Genomic DNA, 26,033 nt, shown 5'->3' with positions numbered 1-26,033 from the left:
TTCAAGATTTTAAGGGGAGGAAAAAAGTTCGAGTGGGATGAGGCATGTCAAAAAGCCTTCACTGAGCTAAAGTCATACCTCGCATCACCACCATTGCTTACAAAACCTCAACCGGCAGACACCCTAATGTTGTACTTAGCTACCTCGGCCGATGCCATCAGCGCAGTCCTCATCCGAGATGGAGGAAAAGGTCATCAACCCATATACTACATAAGTCGCGCCCTCCAAGGAGCCGAACAACGCTATACCAATATGGAGAGGCTCGCTCTCGCCCTCATCAACGCAGCTCGGAAGCTTCGACCCTACTTCCAGTCGCATCAAGTGGTGGTTCTCACCAATTATCCTCTAAAACAGATACTGAGTGGAATTCAAACCCCGCCCAGCTATCAAAGCGCAAATATTGGCTGACTTTCTAGTCGAAATGACCTCTGTAGAAGAAAGCACCTCTCTACCAACTTGGTCCGTCAACGTCGATGGATCTTCCACTGCCACAGGGGGTGGAGCGGGTATCGTCCTAACGAACCCCGACGGAGACGAATTCGAATATGCTCAACGATTCGAATTCACAGCCTCAAACAACGTAGCTGAATACGAAGCACTGATAGCGGGAATCCGCCTCGCCCTAGCAGCCGGAGCGCGCAAGCTCCTAATCCAAAGCGACTCTCTGCTCGTCGTCAACCAAATTCTCGGAGCTTACGAGGCTAAAGAAGACACCATGGCCAAATATTTAGCTTTCGCGCACACTCTCTTATCTAAATTCGAGAGCTACGAGATAAGACAAGTACCTCGCTCCAATAACGTCCACGCTGACAAATTAGCTAGGCTTGGAAGCTCCATGGCTAGCATCGGAAGTAGGAACGTGACGCTCCTCACCTCACCTCAACCGGAGATAAATTCACCCACTGAAGTACAGTACACCGAGGAGGATGAACCATGCTGGTTCACTCCAATCCTGAAGTATCTCAGGAAGGGAGAACTTCCAACGGATCCCACCGAAGCACGAAAGTTAAAGACGAGAGCCGCTCGCTTCGTCATAGTGGGAGAAGAATTATACAAACGAGGGTTCTCATTCCCCTATCTCAAGTGCCTCGACCCGACCACAGCGGATTACGTACTTAGAGAAGTACACGAAGGCATCTGCGGCAATCACTTGAGCGGGAGGACCTTAGCTCTCAAACTACTGAGGCAAGGCTACTATTGGCCAACGATGCATGAAGACGCGAAAAAATTAGTCCGGAGGTGTAAGCCTTGCCAAGAGCATGCCAATATTCCTCACCTGCCAGCAACATTAATGCAACCAATTGAAAGCCCCATCCCTTTCACCCAATGGGGAATGGATTTAGTTGGACCATTCCCGTCCGCCACAGGAGGACGCAAATATCTCATTGTAGCAGTGGACTACTTCACCAAATGGGTGGAGGCGGAACCCTTAGCACGCATCCGAGAAGAAGAAGTCATACAATTCCTATGGAAGAACATAGTGTGTCGCTTTGGGATCCCACGTTCCATTATCTCAGATAACGGAACCCAATTTTGTGGTGACAAAGTAAAGAATTGGTGCCTCGGCTTGGACATCAAACAGTTCTTCACATCCGTAGCCAATCCACAAGCTAACGGCCAGACGGAAGTCACGAATCGCACCATACTCCAACACCTTAAAACAAGGCTTGGAAGTGCCAAAGGGAAGTGGGTGGAAGAACTGCCTAACGCGCTATGGGCTTATCGCACAACCCCACGAGCAGCAACCGGAGAGTCGCCGTTCAATCTAGCTTTCGGAACAGAGGCTATCGCACCCGTCGAGATCGGAGAACCATCTTGGCGAATCACCAACTATGATCCAACAGCTAATGAAGAAGCTATGCGGGGAAGCCTAGACCTCGTAGATGAGCTACGTGAGATTGCATACATCCGACAACAGATGTGTAAATCACGCATGGCCAAGGCCTATAACTCAAAGGTCCGCCCTCGATCCTTTCAAGTTGGAGATTTAGTCCCTTGAAAAGTCGAAGCTTCTCACCCCATCGGAAAACTCGATCCAAAGTGGGAAGGACCATATAAAATCACCATAGTGGTCAACACTGGAGCATATCGCCTCGAGACCAATGACGGACGCCCTATACCCAGAACGTGGAATATAGGGAACCTCAAACAGTTCTACGCTTAAGGTATATATCTACCTAAATTAAGATCCGGTGAAGTCACCACCTATACCCCCCCTATATGAAAATTACTTACAAAACATTACCCGTGCAGGCTCCGCGGTCTTCCACGTTACTCGTCTCACAAAACCGTCTCTACATGCTTTGGAAACTTTCTACTACATAATGAGGTGCGTGAACGTCCCACCTAAACTGGGGGGCTAGTAAATTTACTTACATCAGCAATTCGTATTCACATCTCACCATCTTATTACAGAGTGTGAGTCAATTACGAGAGGATGCATATTGCTCAATCAATGGCCCAAAGAGCGAAGCCAGCCCATACCACATCGCCAAGGGTAACAATACTTCCACTAGACTACAACACACGCACGCTCTTGTTTACTCTTACTAACGTGACAAAATCATTCCATCTAACAGGCACGATCACACAGCAAATCACAGCAACTCACGAGTTGATTTCATATCTTGAAGTGCGAGGAAGAAAAACCATCCACGTGTTAGGGTACGTGAATTTGCAATGCACATCACCTCAGCTTCAATTACTAAGTCTTCGATACAAATGCTTAAACAAAATTCCTTTTTCCTCAATTATACCTGACAGACATAGAGACGCCAAAGGAATTCAGCCTACCATCAGCACAGCGAAACGAACGAGTACAAGGAAGACGTGGAAGAAGAACAAGTATAGTACAATCACTCAGAAGAATTTTTTTTAATCAAGACAATTTATTGCTTTAGCAGTAGTTAGTTACCTTCGCCTCATGTAGGCTCATCGCATTAGCTATTTATTTAAATTCGCCTCACATAGGCTTCTAACAATTCTCCTTTGCTATCATCGAATAAATCACAATTTTCATTTTACTCTTTGTGCCTTCACATCGACACAAATTACCTCTCATCATGAGTCTAATTCAATACCACCCTATAAACACTTAGAGAGATTTAGATAATCCATATAGCCTAGCCAGCTGGATTATCTGAGTCCCTTTATTTGTTTCACGAGGTGTTACTTTTCAAACGTGGCCACAGCCAAATATATTTAAGACCCAAGCGGTCCGAACAAAGGGCACGACCCTTAACAAAAACCTTGGGAGACTGATCCCCTCCTCAAGTACATCGCGTATAATGCCAATGTAAATACATATAAGCAACGGATTAATTCTTGACAATGTCAAAATAAATAAATCGAAATATTAAATTTCAAAGTCAAACAAGGAAGAAATTCAAACGAAATAGTAGTGGACATACCCATCTACATCAGCGATAAAAACAAACTAAGAAATCCATAGCAAAAAAAAAAGGGGAAAGTTAACTATCTTAGCAAATAAGTCTAAACTCCCCTACTGCGAGCGGAAGACGTACCCACAGTGGAGTCATCCGCAACCATGTCATTCATGAGCTTTGTGCCCGTCCCATTGACATCTACCTCATCCTCCTCTTCATCGGATATGCCAGCTTCCATCCCACGAATCACTTCCTCGCTGATCCCACCCGCATCGCACAGATATTTGCGACAAGCACGCACTAATGGCTTATAAACCACTGCCAATGCATGCTCCTCAATCATAGCAGCACACTCATCACTACCTCAGAAACTAGCCTTGGTCTCCTCCACAATGGACTCCTTATAAACCGCACCACCTGATGTCGTGAGGAACCTCTTCCCCGTCGCCTTCTCAACTTCATATTTCTCTTTGAGCTGGTCGTAGCATTCGTTCAACTTATGAACATCATCCTTATATACCTTCGCATCACCTCGGATAACCTCGAGCTCCACTTTCCTCTCAGCAAGCTCCTCTGTCCTCCGAGCAATCTCTTCCGAGCGTTGAGCAAGTTCGGACAGCGCTACCTCCAATTGGCTTAGAAGTTCATCCTCACGCGCTTGACTTCGAGCCCGCTCCTCTTCCTTCCTAGCTTCCACGTTCCTACCGTGCTCCATGAGATATCTCCAAGTCGCTACCAACTATATAAAAAAAACAAATAAATAATAACAATATTTTTCGCAAGTCAAGAAGGAATAAACCATAAAATCTTGTTTTAAGTAGACAAGTACTCACCCGACATATGTCCCCACCAACTAACTCTAGCATGCGAGAATCACCCTTACCAGACATCCGAGCACGGTCATACTCCCGAACGAATCCCTCGGTACTCAACATCGGCAAATCATAGTCCGACACATCCCAGTACGACTCCTTACCATCGCGGTTCACGCCATAAGTAAACAGTTGTTTCCCTCCCCCACCATGGAAAGCATAGGTCTCCTCTGGGTCTACCCGTGGACGCTTAGGCACTGCCACATACTCAGTATCCACCCTCTTTCCCTTCCCACGATCCCTCGTGGATGGACGCCCCTCCACTTCACCAGCACTGCTACGGTCATCTGCGACTACTCGAGGAGTTTCTACATGGACCTCCTCACGAGGCAAACCACTTGAAGAACCTCCCAACATAGAGGGTACCTTCTTCGATGCCTTCTTCGACGTCCCATTCGCCTTAGCTCGAAGTGCCGCAAAGGTGATACCCCCATATACAAAAGATAACAAACACATAAGAGACATGAGGTACACATGTTGGGTGCTAAATACCAACACGCAAGTGTACGTATCGCAAACAAGTAGTAAAGTAGACTCGTGAGAGTCGGATGTCGATCCCACAGGGAATACGCAAATTATTTAATCCTAAGTACCAAATCCTAACAATTATGATTTTTATTCAGCCTACGCAGGGTTGTCAAATTAATTAACTAAATAAATTAAACTAATTAAGAACGCAATTAAACACGAGAAAATATCAATATAAAACGGATCTAGGATTTTATCTTCCCCCTATGCGATAATTCTTCACCCAATTAATCTCCTATCATGCAAGTTACGATTCCCGATTATTAACCCAAGACACGAAATTATTCATAACCAGCTGTCGCTGCGCTATAAACCTATTATTCATAAAAGATTCACTATATGTCTATGCAAACCTAGTATAAATAAAGCATTAAATAACAAGTCTCGCAAACGGCTACCTAAGGTATTATCTGTATGTCTACGATAATACATGCAATTAACACACTCATCCGGTGATAACTACTCGAAGGCTCTTCTATCCCTGTTCTAATTATTAAAACGATCTGTCAATCAATTCTAACAATAACCAATAGCAACATAAGTTAGCTACGCTCATGCACTAAATACGATCAAAATAGAAGAAATAATCGAAGAATTAAACTTGCATAAAAGTAGAAAAATAGGTTCGAACTACCACATAGGGTTCCAACAAAATCCTAGAATAAAAACTTAGCTACTCATGTTTGTTACGAAAAACATAATAAAAATACGAAAAATCATAAAAGCGATAAATAACAATAAAAGAGGAGAACTATGATGAAGAGTCGTCAAGTCTTCGTCTTCGTTCTTGTGCTCCTTGATTGCGTGTAGAAAGATGAAACTAAAAATAAAGATGAAAGGTAAAAGATAAAAGATAGGTCTAATTGTGTGCTTGTGGCCTTTAAATAGGGTGCAAAAATATAATAGGGCGGGTTTCCTTGTGTAATTAAACTTCCTTCACTGCGCCCCCACGTCCATCCGGACGGCCGTGTGAGATTTTGAACTAAAATCCGCACGGCCGCGCGGGCTTTAATTCTGCAGAAATCTGATTTTTTCACTTTTGGCCCACTTTTTCTCTGAATTTGCAGTTTTCACCCCAAAAGTTGTCAATTCTCCAATTTGCACCTAAAATACAAATAATAGCCATTTTAAGCACCAATTATCATTAAAACACACCAAAAGCTCCAATTAAAAGGTACAATTAAGTGTATAAATATACACTTAACCACCCACAAACTTGAACTTTTGCTTGTCCTCAAGTAAAATCAAATTAAGAATACAAACCATGACAATACATCTCATTACATAGGTCGATTGGTCAACTTCGTGTTTTCAGAACTTGCAATTATGATGATAATTCCTAGGTATTCGCAAGCTTAACATTCAACGGCACTTAGTCACTCACTATTACCAAAAACCACAAATCATACAATTGCTTCAAGTATCCAATATTTGCAAGTTAAAGATAGAAAGAATTTATACTTACATGCATATATTTGACTCCAAACTCACCAAATTATTTTACTCAACTAATATTGAACAATAAGCTATTGGGATCATTGGGACTTTGTGGCTTTCAATTGTTAGGCTCTTTGGTCCGAGGTAGGTAATATGGGAATGTGTGGCTAATTTTCTTGAATTGAGGTGATTACGCCAAAATTTGAAAGATAGGCGTTTGAAACAATGATTTCACCTCTAGGGGCTTAAATAAACTCGATTCTCCAAAATTCACACGTCAACACTTTTGCCTTTTAGGCAATGGATCGAGTTTTCAATCCCAATTCACAACTAGTCCTTATTTCTCCCTTCTAATCTATTCTTCTTCTTCTTTTTTTTTTTTTTTTTTTTTTTTTTTCTTTTTCTCTCTCTTTTTTTTTTCAATTTTTAATCGAAAAATTTAGAAATATATATAAAGATGCATATATATATATCCAATATTTTTTCTTTTTTTCATTTTTTTTTTTTTAATCGAAGAAGAAGAAAGATCTTATAAGAATTTTTCGACCGACCTCCAGGGGATAATTATTCAAAATCTCCACTTTTGTACCTTCTACATATTGGCTAAAAGAAAGAACACCTTTTCTTCCGAGGCTCAAATCAAGGTTCTAAGGATAATTTGACAAAAAGGGTAGGCTTGAAAGGCTCAAACGGTTCAAAGAAGGCCCAAATCATATCCCAAATCACTTATTATCAACACTTCGTATCATAAATGTCTTAAGGTGAGATTTAAAACCGAACAAAGCATGATTGAGCACAAATAAATTCCAAATTTAAAATGCAAAACATTCAACCAAAGCAAAGTACAAGGTGTGATTCCTAGCAATAATTCACTTCTATGTTCCGTTGAATCGAAAGCTAAACAAAGACATACTCCTTATCAACATAAATCAAGTAGTCTCATCATCAAACAAACATTGACCATCTACCATCATCATAATTCATCGATGCATCGGACACAAAATTTTTTTTTTTTTTTTTTTTTATATAAAAACGAAAATAATAAAACGGCAATTAAAACAAAAAATAAAGCATGCAAAATAAATAAAAAAAATAAAACACACATAAAGCGCACATAAATGAAAACAAGTAGTTAACCACCCCCAAACTTAAAATTCACATTGCCCTCAATGTGATTCGCCCGGAGTTTAAGGATAGAAAACACCTGTTTTTTAAGCGTCGGGACCATCGTCGGGCTGCTCGTCAACTCCGCTTTGCGCATGAGCATTACCATCTCCTTCATCATCCGAAAGCTCAGGTATCGGCTCAAGAATCGGTGCGGGCAACGGAGCCGGTTCTTCGCACTCTGGATTGCCACATGCCAAATGGCGCACAATGGCTTGGAGCATCTTTCCCGACCACCGTTGGAGGGATTCGATCGTGCTCACCTTGTGCTCCACTGTTGCAAGCCGATTTCTCGTGATTACCAACTCTCGCTCCATTCTTCTTTGAAATCGCCGGTCCGAACTTGTGCTTGGACCCTCGGGCGGAGCTATTGGTTGGTTCTCGACGGGTTGCTCGTCATCTTGGATGGGTGCCTTGTATTGTCGGGCCGCAAGGTCATTCATCGGATTCCGAATTGATGTGAAAATGTCCGTCGGTTTGGTTGGGACCTTCGCCTTCTTGCATAAGCCGGTAATGAGGCAAGGGAAATAAAACCCCTTGGAGTTGTTGACCATGGAGGTCCAAAATCGGCCGGATATGATTACGCCAATGTTGATCGGGGTGCCCTTGAGGATGTAGTATGCCAAAGCGCACCGTTCGGGGTCCACGCGAGTCCACGAGCGGGTGGGAATGAGGTTGGCACAAATGAACGTAAGGCACGCCTTGCCTACTTGGTTGATGCATTTCCACTCTAACTCGTACTTTTCTTCGGTTGATAGTTCGGACCAAATGGGGGGTCCATCGCACAACACCTCGGCGATTTGATCTCGTGTGACCGCAAGTTGCATTTGCCCCCAATTGAATGGTGTCATGTGTCGGAGGTGATAGAAAGAATTGATTGCGTAGGCATTCCACTCGACCCTCTTGCCTCGAACCGTGCTCAAGTTCCGCTCCGTTGTGAGGAGGATATGGTTGTTGGCGTAGAACTCGCGGACCAATGATAGGTTGATCGAACCCTCCGGTTCCAATAATGCTTGCCAACCTCGTCGTAGGAATTCTTGGTGTAATGGGGCAAATTGTGGAAGGGTGATCTCGTAGGCACGCTCCGTCACTAGTTTCTTCCCCTTTTGCTTCTCGAAACGAGCACTAGCGCCTTCGACACAAAAAGCGTCATCGTCGGGTGTCGGAATTTGGTCGGTTTTCTTGCCCTTCCCCTTGCCTTTTGAAGTGCCCTCGCCTTGTGAAGTGCCCTCCCCATCACGTCCTCGTTTCCCCATGACTTGAGAATGTGTGTAGAAGGGATTAGGATTGGATTTCTTTGCAAAATTTCCCCCAAACTTGAGTCGGACAATTCGTCGAACACTTTGTGGGCGTTCTTGGTGGAATGGGTTTTTGGAGACAATTGCTTGTTCTTGAATCCTCCCTGTGCAAATCAACAATAAACCACCGAGATAAGTAACAATATGTGTGGATTTGGTGAATTTTCAGTGAAATTTGGCAAAGAAAAGGAGAAATTTCGAAAGAGGGGGCTAGGGTTTGAATTTGGAGAGAGGGGGGATTTGGAATTGTGAAAATTTGGGGTTTGGAAAACCCCTATTAATTATGCCCGTTTTTTCCCCTCGGACGGCTGTGCGGGATTTTGGCCTAAAATCCGCACGGCCGTGCCAAACTCCGGATTTGGGCAGTAGCGCCTTCGAATCTCGGACGGCCGTGCGGGATTTTGGCCTAAAATCCGCACGGCCTTGCCAAACGCCGGTTTTGGGCAGTAGCTGGGTCCGTTTCTCGGGCGGCCGTGCGAGATTCCTTTTCTTTTCCGCACGGTCGTGCCTGTATTTGCAATAAGGTCCTTGCAAAATAAAGACTTCTAATTAGTTCCCCAAATATATATATATATATATATATATATTTTTTTAAATAAAATAACATAAAAGCAAAACTAAAAGTTTAAAAAAAAATATAAAATAAAAACAAACGAAAGCTCGGGTTGCCCCCCCGAGAAGCGCTAAGTTTACAGTCTTCAGCCGGACTTTGTCTGCTTCTTTGTTCAAGCTAACGTGACCGAAGTCACTTGGCGATTGCATTCCCCTTCCCAATAATGCTCGTTTGGTTCTTTAGGTGGCCACATCCACCTTGCACGTTCAACATTGTCATCACCCCAACTCTTTTGACTGTCTCTCGGCGGAGTTGAAATTGAGCTCGCACAATAAACTTGCTCCGTCCGACTACCGTTTCCGCCACCATCTCCTGCACTCAAAGATCCTTTCCCATGGTCTAAGATCAAAACGTCAAAATCGTCATGATTTGTACAATCCACAAGATCAATAGCATAACAATCATTATCATCACATGGATTTTTATTAGCGCTAAAAACGTTAAATTTGATCGTTTGATCATGCACCGTCATTGTCAGATCACCACTAGCACAATCAATTAAAGTTTTCGACGTGGCTAAAAACGGTCTACCAAAAATAAGAGGTATCTCCCTATCTTCATCTATATCAAGTATAACGAAATCAACAGGGAAGATAAATTTATTCACTTTCACTAGCACGTTCTCTAAAATACCTTTTGGGTAAACTAAAGACCTATCGGCTAATTGAAGGGTTATAGCCGTTGGTTCAATCTCACCTAACCCAAGATTTTTGTAAATGGAATAAGGCATAAGATTAATGCTAGCACCTAAATCGATAAGCGACCTAAAATTTTTACCTCCTATAGTACAAGGGATAGTGAACTTACCTGGATCGCCGAGTTTTTGGTGAAGGGGTCGTACAAGAATTTCACTGCATTGCTCCGTGAGTTGGATGATCTCGTTCCCTTGCAATTTATTCCTCTTTGTCACGAGCTCCTTGAGGAACTTCACCCACGTTGGCATCTTTTGAATGGCTTTGATAAACGGAATGTTGATGTGGATTTCCTTCAGCTTGTCCAAGAATCCTTGGTGCTCCGCATCGAGCTTCTTCTTTTTAAGCTTTTGAGGATATGGGACTTAAGGGACTCGCGAGTTCACTGTGGGAGATGGCGGTTCCTTGCTAGTTGCTTCTTTTTCCTCAATCTCATTCGGCTCCTCGATTACCGTATTTTGCTTCTCCTTTCGTGGGGCCTCTTCCAATTGTCTCCCGTTCCTTAAACTCACGGCGTTGCATTGCTCGACGTTGTTCTTCCGAGGATCTTCTGTATTTGACGGCAGTGCTCCCGATGGCCTCGCTGTTAGTTGGGTTGCAAGTTGACCCATCTGTGTTTCCAAATTTCGGATGGAGGCTTGGGTGGTTGTCATAAATTGTGCCAATATATTTGCGAGATCTCCTCCTTGAGGTTGAGCTTGAGGCGGATTTTGAAATCCGGGAGCTGGTCGTGAATAATTGGGCGGTTGACCTTGAAGTGGTGCTTGCCTTGGTCCTTGCTGATTTCCTCCCCACCCAAAGTTAGGGTGATCCTTCCATCCGGGGTTGTACGTGTTGGAGTGCGGGTTCCTCTGTTGTCGGTTGGTGTCATGCACATAATTCAGAGACTCCGTTTCTTCTACGCGCTGGTCGGGAACTTGGACTGCGTGGACTTGCTGAGTCTGCAAAGCCGCTACTTGCTTCGATAGCTTCTCCAATTGGGCCGTGATTGCAGTGACTCCGTCTAACTCCAAAATTCCTCCCGTCTTGACTGCTCAGCTATTCGACCGGTCCGATGCCCGCATGTATTTGTTTCTAGCGATCCGCTCCAAGAGTTCGTATGCTTCGTCGTAAGTCAAACTCATGAACATGCCTCCAGCTGCAGAATCGAGCACTGTCCTCGAGTTGTCTTGCAGTCCATCGTAAAATATTTGCAGTTGGCGCCACTCTTGTAGTCCGTGATTCGGGCACCTCCTTACTAACTATTTGAACCGCTCCCACGTCTCGAATAATGCTTCACCGGCTTCTTGAATGAAGTTTTGAATTTCTCGCCGGATTCTCTCAGTTTTTGCTGGGGAGTTGTATGTGTTCTTAAAGAGTTGCGCTAGCTGGGCCCAAGACGAGATGGAGTGCGGTGCACGAGTTTGCAACCATTCTCGGGCTGCTCCTTGTAGGGAGTGCTTGAACAGGCGGAGTTGCAGTGCTTCGGGTGTTACTCCGTTCATCTTGTGCGAGTCACACGTTTCGAGAAAGTTGACCAAGTGAAGATGTGGATCTTCATGAGCCAATCCGCTGAAAAGACCATTGTTTTGGAGCATCGTGAGGAGTCTCGCTCGAATCTCGAAATTGTTGGCTTCAATGGGGGGCTGCTGGATACTTGATTGGAACCCATTGAGTGTCGGGACGGTGTACTCATGCAGTTCTCGTTGACGCGGTGGTGGATTAATTAGCTGGCGCTGCTCTTGCTCGTTGACGATTTCTCTCGCTACATTCGGTGGGTGCCTTTGGTCACCTTCCCCACGGTTAATCTCTTCTTCCATTGTTGCGGGAGCGTTTTGAGCTAACCTTTGATTTCTCCTGGCTTGCCTAAACGTTCGCTCAATTTCGGGATCGAGAGGTAACAAGCTCGTATCGTGTCCTCTTCGCATAAAACGTACCTAAAACAAAATAATAAAATAATTAAATAAAATAAAATAAAATTAATGGCTGAAGTAAGAAAAATTGCTCAAATTTAATATTAGGATAAATAAATAATTTAGCCGTATTCCCCGGCAACGGCGCCAAAAACTTGTTGGGTGCTAAATACCAACACGCAAGTGTACGTATCGCAAACAAGTAGTAAAGTAGACTCATGAGAGTCGGATGTCGATCCCACAGGGAATACGCAAATTATTTAATCCTAAGTACCAAATCCTAACAATTATGATTTTTATTCAGCCTACGCAGGGTTGTCAAATTAATTAACTAAATAAATTAAACTAATTAAGAACGCAATTAAACACGAGAAAATATCAATATAAAACGGATCTAGGATTTTATCTTCCCCCTATGCGATAATTCTTCACCCAATTAATCTCCTATCATGCAAGTTACGATTCCCGATTATTAACCCAAGACACGAAATTATTCATAACCAGCTGTCGCTGCGCTATAAACCTATTATTCATAAAAGATTCACTATATGTCTATGCAAACCTAGTATAAATAAAGCATTAAATAACAAGTCTCGCAAACGGCTACCTAAGGTATTATCTGTATGTCTACGATAATACATGCAATTAACACACTCATCCGGTGATAACTACTCGAAGGCTCTTCTATCCCTGTTCTAATTATTAAAACGATCTGTCAATCAATTCTAACAATAACCAATAGCAACATAAGTTAGCTACGCTCATGCACTAAATACGATCAAAATAGAAGAAATAATCGAAGAATTAAACTTGCATAAAAGTAGAAAAATAGGTTCGAACTACCACATAGGGTTCCAACAAAATCCTAGAATAAAAACTTAGCTACTCATGTTCGTTACGAAAAACATAATAAAAATACGAAAAATCATAAAAGCGATAAATAACAATAAAAGAGGAGAACTATGATGAAGAGTCGTCAAGCTTCGTCTTCGTTCTTGTGCTCCTTGATTGCGTGTAGAAAGATGAAACTAAAAATAAAGATGAAAGGTAAAAGATAAAAGATAGGTCTAATTGTGTGCTTGTGGCCTTTAAATAGGGTGCAAAAATATAGTAGGGCGGGTTTCCTTGTGTAATTAAACTTCCTTCACTGCGCCCCCACGTCCATCCGGACGGCCGTGTGAGATTTTGAACTAAAATCCGCACGGCCGCGCGGGCTTTAATTCTGCAGAAATCTGATTTTTTCACTTTTGGCCCACTTTTTCTCTGAATTTGCAGTTTTCACCCCAAAAGTTGTCAATTCTCCAATTTGCACCTAAAATACAAATAATAGCCATTTTAAGCACCAATTATCATTAAAACACACCAAAAGCTCCAATTAAAAAGGTACAATTAAGTGTATAAATATACACTTAACAACACACTACCAAAGAACTACAAAAAAAAAAAAAAACACAAGTCAAGGCAACAAAAGGATATACGGTGCTGACCATTCGCCTTTGGTATCAAAACCCTTGGGTCAAATTCCACATCACACAATCCCGACTCTTCAATCCTTTTCGCCATATTCGCAGTTATCTTGAAACCCTCGCACGTAGGATTCCAAACTACGGGAACGTCAAAAGAGGGAGCCCTCACATAAAAAAAAGGGGTCTTCCATTCCCCCAAAGATAACTTCACACTCTTCACGGATTGGTAAGGAACGCGAGGATGAAAACAAAAGAAAGGCGTCTTATTGGGCCGATGTAACGTAAATAACGCCTTGAACAAACTCACAGTCACAGGCAAACCCACTAGAGACACCCTATGGTGAAACGCCTCGAACATAAGAATTGCAGTCGGAGTTAACTGACTGTACCCTATCTTGAATTCCTCGCAAACCTTCAACAAGGTCAGATGCGGTGTAATCAGAGATGTACATGTCAAGTACGCCAAAAACACCGTATGAAATCCATCGGGTGGCGAGTACAAACGGTCGCCCTTCTGAGGCAACAACAACTCGACATTACTTGGCGCTCCAGATAAACGACGAATAGAGTGCAAATGCTCTTCCGTCAACACACTATCAAAATTAACTAAGTCCAAATTAATTGGCTTCTTTTTCTTTTGCCTCCTCTTATCAATCTCAATATCACCCGGCGGAATATCATCTTCCTCCTCCTCTTCATCCGTCAGCTCAACTTCACTGCTAGGCACCGCACGATCACTCGCCGAAGGGGCTTGAATCGAATCATCGCTGTCACTACCGCAATCCACGACATGACGCCCATAACGACGTCTACTAGACCCATCTCCCACAACGGTAGGGCGAATATTAATATTAGACTCCAAATCATCACTCCAAGACTCAATGATTTCTCGCTGACCAAAACTCCTCCGATGCACGTCAACTTCGTCATCAACTGCCAACTCCGAGATCCGAGACCCCAACCAGCACGCGCGAACCACGTCGAAAATGGGACCCGGACGCGCCCTCACGTGCGCGCGTCGCATCCGGAGACGCCCTCCCACGCGCCCCCCCCCCCCCAATTACAGCGCATTCACGCGCCCCAGCCCCCTCCTGTAACGTGCGCGCACCCGCGATCTCATTGGGCAACGCGCGCGCGTCTGCCATTAAGCCCTCCCCCATTGGCGCGCGCGCACGCGCGCCTTTATTGGGCAGCGCGCGCGCGTCAGCCCCCGACCCCACCCCTTCCTCCCGCGCGCGCGCGTCCACGCACGCCCCAATCAGACGCGCGCGTGGGAGCACGGCTGACGCGCCCTGCACACTCGCCCCTCTACATTTCTCTCTCCTCGCCTCGTGCTCCGTGTTAGCCGCCACCTCTTCAGCGCGGCTCGGCTTCCCACGCTCCACGAGAGAATTCCTCTCACAAGGCTGGTACCGGCTACCGACGCGGCTCAAGCCGCTTTCCGTCTCCAAGCCACCTACTACCCCCATCTGCACAGAATTTCGTGCAACGCCCACTGCGGATCCGATTTTCGCACCCGATACCTCAAGATTTTCGCGTTCCATACCCACTATACCAAAAGTTTTCTTACCCCCTTCAACCGGATCTCGAAGTTTAATTCGCAAAGATTTCGAATTACCCGAATTCGACATGAGAAAAATTATTCCCCGAAGAAATTATCAAGAAACAAAAAATTTCTACTCTACCGCAAAAAAAAAAATTCAAGAGAAAAATAGCACAGAAGAAGACCTAGAGTTAAAAGTACATACCCATATTCATTACGAAGGAGATGAAGTTTAATCCTTTCCACCGCAAAAGGAGTCTATTTATCTGGCCCTGGTATAATATTTAAAACCCTTCAATATATATCTCGCTGCCAAATAAATACAATTATCCCTTATTTAAATTAAGGAATTAATTCACCGCCAACGGAAACAATTCAATCAACGCCGCAATTAACTCTCGACACGACCCGGATCCCTCTACACACGTCCCCGTCTCGAATCGAGAGTTGGGGGGCTTAATGATATACCTAAATGGGCCGGCCCAATAGGCCCTCAAATTTATCTACCAATTAGGCCCACTACAGGTGGGCCCATTACACGAAAGCCCAAGCTCTTTCAAAGTAAGGCTTGGGCCCAACAAAGTAAGCCCAACCCATTCAACGATATATTAATAGATGTTTTACTCATTTGTGAAGGTACGTTCTAATTATTCACAATCAACCTCGAGTTTTATTCTCTCTACTATCTCTACGATCCATACATCTGACTTGAGCGTCGGAGGGGTTTCCGCCGGATCAACCCCCGGCTTAGTTCACGTGTGCTCATTTTGTAGGGACCTCAGGATCATCGAGTTGACTAGCTACTGATCAGCTTTGCTCTCCCAACTCGTTTTCTATACTACTCCGGTGAGCTATATTTTAGCATCTTCAGTAACAAAGTAAAGCAACATCTAATATATTTTTGATATTTTATAAAGTGTGATTTCACATTTAGAATTGGAAATATTAAATAATTATATATATATATATATATATATATATATATATATATATATATAGAGAGAGAGAGAGAGAGAGAGAGAGAGATAGCAAAACCCGAACCCGACCGGTTATTTCGGGTCGGGTTCGGGTAGTATTTTTCTTGAAAAAAACTCGAATAACCCGACCCGAATAACCCGACCCAACCTGACCAAAATGCCCACCCCTACTATTATCTCTAATATAATTATATATTTTAACTCTTTTATTTTGTTATCAAAAAATTTCACAAAGTTTTTTTGTTTTTTTAATATTTAACTATTTTTTAATAGATTAAAAACTTTTAGTAGCTCAATAAGGTGTTTATTCAAAAAATAATCGAAAAATAATTATTAACTAAAAAAAAGTTTATATATATATATATATATATATATATATATATATATATATATATATATATATATATATATATATATAAGGAAAAAAAAGAAATCTATTTTTGTCGGAGCTCGCTTAGGGGCTAGGGCCCCAATTTTTGCAGGACCGGCCATGTTGGCCCCCCACTTTAGGCCTTTTCTACGATTTTCGAATTTGATTCATAGAGCCAACTGCTTGGTAATGGAGCTTCTGCTTATTTACACTTTCACACCCGTTGGGGCACACCAGCAATTTTCGATGTATAGTCTGCATAGGCATAGTAGTCTTTTTAATTTCCTTCTCAGCCCTATTTTGGGCCTTTTGTAATAGACTGTATAGGTTGCTTGTCCCGTTTTTATTCCTTTTGTTAGTATGGATACTCTTTTCCTTGTATAGAGCCACAAGGTTTTTAACGAGCTCCCTTGTACTTTCATTAGTAGTTAATGGAATAAAAACTTTTTGGTAAAACAAAATTATGTATTGAAAAAATAAGTTTTACTTTATCTCTTTAAATACTTTTCTAGTAAAATCAATTCTACAAATTCAATTAGAATTTAAATCTTTGATCTTTATTAATTCTAGAATAATAATAGATTAAAAGAAAAAGGTTAAATACAGTTTGCACCTTAAAGTATAGAGATGGTATCACTTACCTCTCCATTAAAGAATTTGGGAAAAAAACTTTGACTTTAAATAATGTGACATTTTTCCTTCCCAAAATGTCATTCTAATTATTATATAATGATGGATAAATAATGATATAGTTTAAAAAATCTTTCAAAAAATCATTTTTTTAAATATAATAATTATGAAAAACATATTGATATACGGTTCACCTCCGTATTTTAATTACTCTACGACCCAAATAAAATAAATAAATATGTGTGTGAGTGTGTGAGTGTGTGTGTGTGTGTGTGTGTGTGTGTGCGCGCGCGTGTGTGTGTGTAATTTGATTATAAATATGTTAAACATTTATAAGAAAAAAATATTATTTTCATGACTTAAACGTCCACTTTTTTATAATAAGTATTAATTTTAAAATTAATTTCAGTTACTTTAATTTAAATTTTCACAATAAAAATATTTAAAAGAAGTTTATATGTTCAAGCTTGATTTATTCTGAACTTTGAATGTATTTTGGGGTTCTCACAAATAAAATTGGGATATTTTTTTAATTTATATTGGAGTAATATATTAGTAAAATAACTAGATAAACTATAAACTTGGAGTGTTGAAAAATCAACATAAACTAAAGAAAAAAAAACCTAAATTTCAGATTTATTCATAAAATTAGAATATTGAAATAATAAAAGTGCAATTTTGAAAGATTGTTCAAATTATTATTGAATATACATTATTTATATAATGGATTGAAGGGTATTAAGGAAATAAAAAATTACACATTATCAGAGTCAAGAGTTTCTACTGAATTCATTAGTGGGGGTAAGTGTTACATTTGTAAATTTAAAGGGATAAGTGTTTACCATCTCTGTGCTTTAAGGATGCAAACTGTATTTAACCATAAAAGAAAAGAAGATAGATGATATGCCTAATTGGGCCAATTCAATGGGTCTATAATTTTTTTACCTACTTAGCCACGAGTCCATTATCGAAGACCACTACAGCGAAGGCCCAATCACCTTCAGATAAGGTTTGAGCCCGACAATCTCAATTACCAACTCCAGCCCAATCAGTGAGGTATAAATAAATGTTAACTCATTTGTTAAGATACGTTCAATATTCGAACCATACAACTGATCGTACTTTCTCTACAACTTTTGCTATCCACACACTTGATTTGAGCGTTGGAGGGGGTTTCCGCCGGATCAACACCCGGCGTAGTGTACGTGTTCTATGACCGCAGGCATCTCAAGGTCACCAAGCTCGTGAGCCACTGATCCACTTTGTTCTTCCAACTCATCCTACCTCAACTATTTAAGGTGATCTTACTCGAGCATCATCAATAGATATTAATGTAGCAATTTGCTATAGGTCCTCCTTTAATAGATTTTATGTCTATAAATCCAACTAATAAAACTCAATTTTTAGTAAATTTATTATTTTTAATATGTCAAAAATATTCCTCAATATATGGAAATAAAAATCTCCAAAATAAATATCCCATATTTTTCTCCGTGCAGTTAATCAACCCATTCCAAAATTTCATGTATTCTCAATCTCAAATTCCATCACTTTCAAGAATCGATTTCATCAAATTTCACCGCTCCAAAATATCGATTTCATCAATACCAAACCTAACCCAAAACCGCATTGAGTCTGTCGTTTGCAATCCACAAAATTTCGTTTAATACTTACGTTGTGAAATCAGTTTTTTTTTTTTCCTTTTCTCGTTTGCTATTTGGAGATCATTTGTTGTTTGAAGACATCGTCTGTTGTTTCTTCATATGTTGTTTGTGATTTCTGCAGTGGCTCAAACACAATTTAGTCTGGATAAACAATACTCCTATTAACTATATATACATATGATTGTTCGGTTTTTTCAATACTCATTCAAAAACCCTTTTTTTTTCTTCATACACTGAACGAGGATGATGAATTCGAATCCCCGAGAAATCAGATAAAAGTTGCAGGGTTTGTTGAAGTTAGTAGTCTGTTTATATTTTTTTTTAGTTGCAGTTTGCACTTTGCGGTTTTCTATTATAGTTGAAGTTGTTATTGGTTGTTTGCAGTTCATGCTTGGTCTTAATTGGAGTTCTTATTAGCTGTTTGCAGTTGATGTCTATAATTGTAAGATGAACTGTTGTTTTCATCCGCAATAAATATTTGCTATTAATTTCTTTTAAATTTTACTTAAGCATTTTTTATTAAGCTACTTTTTTTACACTTTGAAACATGTTGGTTGCAAGAGACATTTATTTGCAATTTTAATTTTCACTTCGTAACTATTTTATAATGTAATGTTTGTTGTATGTTGACGTTCTTGAGTTGCGAATTATGTTGCTAGCAATTAGGTTTATATTGTACTCTATTTCGCTTGTTTCATCCGCCAGAGAAACGAGGAGCGTGGCACAAGTGGGAGTTTCCTTTAACGGGTTGCTATAAGTTAAATACTGATGGCTCTGATAAAGAAGAAGATAGTTGAATGGGTGGAGGTATCATTCGGAATTCGGGCGGTAATATTATAGCAGGTTTTTCGTCCTAGTTTGGAGAAGGGTCCAATAACGTGGCGGAGTTTCTAGCGGTATGGCATGGCCTTGTTCTATGTAAGTTGATAGGAGTCTTTCTGGTTACGGTGGAAACTGACTCGCTATTGGTAGTTAATGCTATAAGGAGCAATTGTGTTGCTTGGGATCTCGTCTATGTTCACCGTCTTTGCATGCAGGAGGTGACAGATGGGTGCAATTTTGAGCATGTGTTTCGACAGAAGAACACGATTGCAGACTGTCTAGCAAACTGGGCGTACATACATAAATCAAGTCAAGAGTTCTTCTCGGGGATTAGCTTACTGAATGAGGTGAGGGCTGCATACCTTAGTGATAAATGCGGTATTGCTAACTTTCGGTCATGATGAAATATGATATTTGGGATCAGCTGTTGAGGTTTCGGATATTGCACTATCACCCTCATATGGGGGCAGTTTTGCAATTTATCCAAATCGTGGTGATGGTCTGGGGGCTGTACCTACAAGTCTTTGATAATTACAAACATATCCCCACATGGGGGCCTTTTTACAAATCAAGAAACTCTCGATCTACTAGCGGAACAGGAGCTTTTAATTTTTGGTTTTTCAATTTAAGCCCTCTTTTGGGACTTTCATACTTTGTAATAGACTGTATAAGGTTTTTCTTTCACCGTTTTTATTCCTTGACATTTATAGGGGTACTCTTTTCCTTGTGTAGGCCCACAAGGTTTTTGACGAGGCCCCTTGTACTTTCAAAAGTAATTAATGGAATAAAATTTTGGCCAAAAAAAAAATCCTCATAAATTGGACTTTAGATTAGTTTTTCTATTTTTACACATGTTTGCAATCAGTTTTCTATTTGCATTTTTCAGTTTATTTTGCAAATCTTGTTTAAACTTGCGTATGTTGTTTGTTGTTTGCAATCACAATTCTTTTTTGCTATTTTCCTTAACTTTGCAATTAGTAAGTCGTGGTTAAAGTTTGCAATTTATTTTTTGTAGGCTCAAGATTGTACATTATATTCTATTAAGGGAGTGTTTCAACCCATACATGCCTGGGTAAAAAAGAAAGAAGATAATTTTCGGATGATGCCGCTGATATGAAAAAGTTCCTCGATAGTGCCAGTGGTCAAAATTATTGTTTAATGATTTACATTCATCTTTCTCTTTCAAGTTTAATTTATTGTTTGCATCAAATATAATTAATGGTGAAAATATTACACTTTTTAGATTGCTGTTGCACATCCTATAATATTGTTATAATTTATTTTTTCTATTTCAAATTGAAATTTGTATTTTTTTTATTGCAACATATTTTGTCGTTTTAAATAACTTTGGTAGTTTACAGTTTACATTTTATACTTTATTCTTTATCATTTTTCGTGTACAATTTGTCTTCACTGTTTGTATTTGCAGTTTGTAACTAATGGCTGTTAATATTAGCAACTATTACATTTGTTGTTTTATATCGTACAATCATTATCTCTTTTTGTTTCACATTCAACATCCACTGCAAAAAAAAAAAAGGATCAAGTCATTATTCAACAAGATCGAAGAAAGGAAAAGCAATATTAAATGCATACGGACGTGTACGGATTCAATGTCAATGGAGAAAACGTTCACGGTGTGAGAATATGAGCGATTTTCGTTACTTTCGTTTCCCGCTTCATTCATGTGAATGTCTCATTGTCAAACTTCGGAACTGGACGGTCCTTATGTGTGATAAAATATTATACTCGTGAGAGCGTGTCAACTCGTATTTGCCCAGAAAAAAGAGAACGACGATCCATTTTTGTTCATGTTGCTAACAAGTACAAGGTCCTGTAGAGCGCCAAAAAAAATTATCATTTTATGATTCACAATCATTTTATTGTTTCAAGTTCTTTTTACTGTTTGATAAAGCATATTCAATTTCTTGTAAATATATTATCCGATCAACAAACTTAAACCATTACAATTTTTAATTGATTGTTTTTAGATTGTTGATGTGTGATAATAATCTTACAATTTAATTTTCACTTATAAGTTACAATTTGCAGTTTTCTATTTTATGTTGCAAATTTATTATGTTGTTCAATTTTTTTTTTTTTATTTTGTTGTTTGTTCAAGTAAAACTAATTAGAAAATGCAAACAAAAAAATGAAATATTGTCGAGAACATACAAAATAACAATTAAATCCAACACATATGATCTCAAGAAAATTAATGATTGAAGATTGCTATAAAATACTTATGTAAACAAAATTAAATATTTTTATAAAGTAGTGAAGAATTAATTTTCACGCCTTGAGAGAGAGAGAGAGAGAGAGAGAGAGAGAGAGAGAGAGAGAGAGAGAGAGAGAGAGAGAGAGAGAGAGAAATACGTGTGTGAGAGAGGGGATGAGAGAGAGATGCTGTGAAGGTGTGATGCATGTGAGAGATGTTTGACCGTGTAGAAAGGAGAGAGAGTGAGAGATTTGTGGAATTTGTTCCCTTAATTTCTAAAATAACTATATACATATAAATATTAACTAGTATCTCACCCGTGCGATGCACGGGAGTTAATTCCAAGATTATAAAGTATTCATCTAAAAATCAATGAACTAATACTAACATTAACACTAATACTAACACTAATATCAATATCAATACCAATACCATTACAAATACTAATAATACCAATGCCGATACCGAAACTGATATTGATATTAAGAGTTTATTGCAAATACTACCCCTGTGTTATCTCTAATTGGCAAATAACCCCCTGCGATAAAAAAACTCACCAACGCCCCCTTATGTTAACATTTTCGAAGCACACTGCACCTTTGTGATTTTAGGCTTTGACTGAAGGTAAACTGACAAAAATGTCCAAGATACATATTATAATTTTATAGATATTATATATATATATTTTTTTATTTTGTAAATATTAAAAAAAAAAGGGGGTAATATGCTAGGAGTCCCTCACACTAAACCTAATTTGAACTAAATGACAAGTTCAAATTCATTCTTTTAGTTAAATCCTTAATTTAAAATAATATATGAGGCACATCCCTAATATTTTTTATATCCCAATCTTGCCCTTATACCCTAAATTCTCTAACCTACATATATTCACGTTTCTTTTTTTCAGATTTATTTTATTCTTTCGTTATTCTCTCCGTTCTCTCTCACACGTTCTCTCTCTCTCTCTCTCTCTCTCTCTCTCTCTCTCACACACGTTCTCTCTCGGTTTTTCCTCTATCACCTTTCCATCTCTATATCTCTCTTTCTTTCTTCTCCAATTGTAGCGCAAGGCGAAGGGTCGTGGTGCACGAGGCGGCAGCGGGGGGTCGTGATGGTGGAGGTGGCGGCAGGGGGCTGTTCCGCCATAGTGGTCGAGGCGGCGACGGGGGCTGTTCCGCGCTATGGTGGTTGTAGCGGCTGTGGTGGGGGTTGTGGAGGTCGATGGCGATGGGGTTGACACGCTATGGTGGTTGTGGCGGCCGGCCGTGGTGGGGCTGTGGAGGTTGATGAGCGGTGAGTGATGTGGTTATGGTGGAAATTTAATTGAAAGTATATTCTTTACTAATTGCTTCTGATTTTCTTGATCTTCAAGAGATTTTGTTTGATTTGGCTTAAAAATGGTAGTCTAGGTTTTCTCAATGTCGGTAGTTGACTATGGTTGCGACGGCTGCGAAGGTTGACGGCTAGGGTTGGTGAGATTTGTGTTGTTGGCTGCTAGGGTTTTGTAGTACACCGTAGTAGATCATAGTACACCCTAGTATACTATAGTCTACTACAATATTGAAAAAAAATAGAATAAATTAAAACCAAACAATATTTTACAAAAATTGTACAAACATTATAATTGATTTATACAATTGAAATCAATAAACAAACAATAAAAAAAAAGATTGGAGTCGATCAACCTTAATCGACTACAAGAGCATAGTCGATTAAGAATCTGCTACTAAAAATAACAAAGCACAACTGCAAAAAAATGAAAAATCAACTATATTTTGCAAAAATAAAAAATATACAAACATTATAAATGATTTATACAATTGGAATCAATAAACAAAAAATCCTAAAAAAAAAAATTGGAGTCGATCAACGTTAATCGACTACCAGAGTATAGTCGATTAGCTTAATTGACTATTGAACATGTACATAGTCGATTAAGATTCCAGTCTGCGCGAATCTCTACACGCGGCGTCTTCCGTCCGATCCACCAAAAAACCCTAAATATGCTTCCCCATCGTCACCACACCGTCGCACCACACAATTCAACCAATCCTTAACAAGAATAAAATAACTAATTCATACAAAAAAACACAAATTAGAATTTCAATGTCCACAAAAAAAAAAAAAGAAAAAAAAACAAGAACGATTCAAAGGTATTTGTCAACCATTGTTGGTCACTCCAAAAATAATTTTGAGCACATGACAAAACCAACACTAAAAAAATAATTAAAGTTAAAAAAAAAATACCTTCATCAACAATTTTCGTTGATTCTCCTCCGACGACGAGTGCTCTTTTTCTTTCTCAACAGCTTGTTCCTCTTCTTCTCTCCTCCACACGCCGACGAGGTGGAATATGCTGTTGAGAAAGAAGAGTATTTCTCCTCCACACACCGACGACGAGTGAGTCCTCTTCTTTCTTTCTTCATCTTCCGGCGGCGGCGGCGGCAGCGACGGAGAGAAGATTGCCGGAGAAAGAAAAAAAAAAAGAAAACAGAGAAGAAGAGAAGAGAAAAACGAGAAAGCGGCGGAATGGAAAATTAAAAATAAGATGAGGGTTTTGAAAGAGTATAATAGACAATTAAGGGTAGTTTTGGAATTATGAAAACATCAATTTGCTAAGGGGGTTTTCTCTAATTATTTTTGGAAGGGAGTGTTTCCTTAACTATATTTCACAGATGGGGGGTTTTATCTAATTTCCCCTTAGTTCAAACAATTATATAGATGGATTGATTAAACTAATCATTTTCGTTGATCCATTTTATTAGAGCTTGCATATAGAGTATTAAGTTGGACCCAATTGGACCAAAATAAAGTTCAGAAGGGGTTTGCCTAAAATTTCTAGTTGAATAGAAACAAGAAAGGCTGCTCACGTAATCCCAGGCTGCCTATAAAATAACTCTTAGCTTTAACAATACAAAAGATAGGAACAATATATATAAGAAGCCTTATTCTGCATCCCGATCCATTAGCTCCAATTTCTAATTTCAAGTCATTTTTCATACAAATAAATCAAACCACATACACATGATAATTAAGTAATATTTGAGAAATCAGAAAGTTGCATACAGAGAGTTTTATTAAGCTTGAAGGAAAATCAAAACGCAGAAGCGCTCATTTACGAGACAATCGAACAAACAACTTGATAAAAGACTCGCCCGACGCTGTCGGATACTTGGGACAATGCAGCAAATCAGAATCACGGGTTAACAGAATCTCTTCGTTTTCTTCATCTAAATATTTGAGTTTAAAACTTCCCATCTCCAACTTTAGTCTATTTGCCACTTCTTCAACAAGCTTCTCCATTTCCAATGGCAGACCTAGCTCAAATCTTATAGTGTCGTCGTCATATTTCGCCTTTACTATCACGGTATCATCCTTAATTGTCTGATCATTCAAGTGACTAGAACTGCTCTGATCAGTACTTGTTTGCGCCAAATTTTGGCGCAAGCAAATATTCTTCTGTGAATCTTTATCTGCTCTTTCTACTTCAAAGAGGGAAGGATTCTTTTTGTGATTTTCGTTACATGGCCACCTATGGATGCCATACGCTCTGGAAGCGCGCTTTATTGTTGATATACTAACTGCATTATTACACATCAATTTGGTTCTTGTTATATCATATAATTACTTGAAACTTGTTTTAAATAAAAAAAGAAGCAAGTTTTCGTAGACTCACCTCCGAGTTCCTTAGCGACATCTTCCAGCTTCGTCCCGAAATGTGGCTTGAGAGCCTCGAGTGTGAGATTTAGGCGGCCGGTTTTCTTCATCTTCTTTCCTTTCTTTATTTTCTTTGCGTTGACAGCCACACTGCTAATTAGATGTTCTGCTTGTGAAGTACTTGTATCAGAATCCGTGTCACCAACAACAATAATAGGCCTTTCTTGGTGTCCAGAATGTTGATGCTCTGTCACACTGTATGGGACAAATTTGAATTTATTTTGCCGGCCGTTTATTTCTGATAAAATGAGTTCATCTTCTCCGGGAAACACAGGAACTTCGATTGCTAGTTCGTCTCCTAATTGTTGGCCCGATGCAATCGTAAAGCTTTTAAGGTACTTCTTCAGTATGGGTAGTAGGAAGTTCAAAAAGGACACAATATGTTCGTATTTTCCAGGACCTTGGTTTAGAAAGAACTCTAATACGTATACGAGGTTCCCAGTGTGTGTACTTTGCAAACAAATTGCGAAACAACTACCAATCCTCTCCTTTTGCAAATAATGTGCAAGGGGTTGCTCAACTATGCTAAAATGACATGAATTTCGAAAAAAACATGACTTATTTTTCGATGCTAATACCATCCCTGTAATCCCCTTCTTCGTGTGTATATGACTAAACTCAAGCATCTTCAGATTAATATGTTCGTCATATAATTCAGGGTAATATGATTCATACTTGACACGTGTCAATTCCATGCAGTTCAAGCTATTATCTTTTTCAAATGGACATCGAGTGCAAGGGGCC

General features: G+C 39.8%; 2 protein-coding genes across 2 annotated transcripts; one reads left to right on the top strand and one right to left on the bottom strand.

Annotated features, from left to right (window-relative positions):
* The first annotated feature begins 421 nt into the window (after positions 1 to 421).
* On the top strand, positions 422 to 1,999 carry LOC148770602 (uncharacterized). Its single transcript, XM_088817933.1, has 2 exons — positions 422 to 1,373; positions 1,518 to 1,999. The coding sequence occupies exons 1-2, from the start codon at positions 422 to 424 to the stop codon at positions 1,997 to 1,999; spliced, it is 1,434 nt and encodes a 477-aa protein (XP_088674059.1).
* Positions 2,000 to 24,506: 22,507 nt separating this feature from the next.
* On the bottom strand, positions 24,507 to 25,986 carry LOC148770601 (protein NLP6-like). The gene is made up of 2 exons (XM_088818795.1): positions 25,249 to 25,986; positions 24,507 to 25,153 (listed from the first exon to the last, which is right to left on the bottom strand). Exons 1-2 carry the CDS (start codon positions 25,982 to 25,984, stop codon positions 24,684 to 24,686), a joined length of 1,206 nt encoding a protein of 401 aa, XP_088674921.1. The 5' UTR covers positions 25,985 to 25,986; the 3' UTR covers positions 24,507 to 24,683.
* Positions 25,987 to 26,033: the final 47 nt, after the last annotated feature.

Source organism: Erythranthe guttata, chromosome 5 (genome assembly GCF_056151865.1).
Source record: "Erythranthe guttata isolate IM_541 chromosome 5, IM_541, whole genome shotgun sequence".
NCBI classification, from domain to species: Eukaryota; Viridiplantae; Streptophyta; class Magnoliopsida; order Lamiales; family Phrymaceae; genus Erythranthe; species Erythranthe guttata.
The sequence above is the reverse complement of the archived record's forward strand: the minus strand, read 5'-3'. Positions and strand labels throughout refer to the sequence as shown.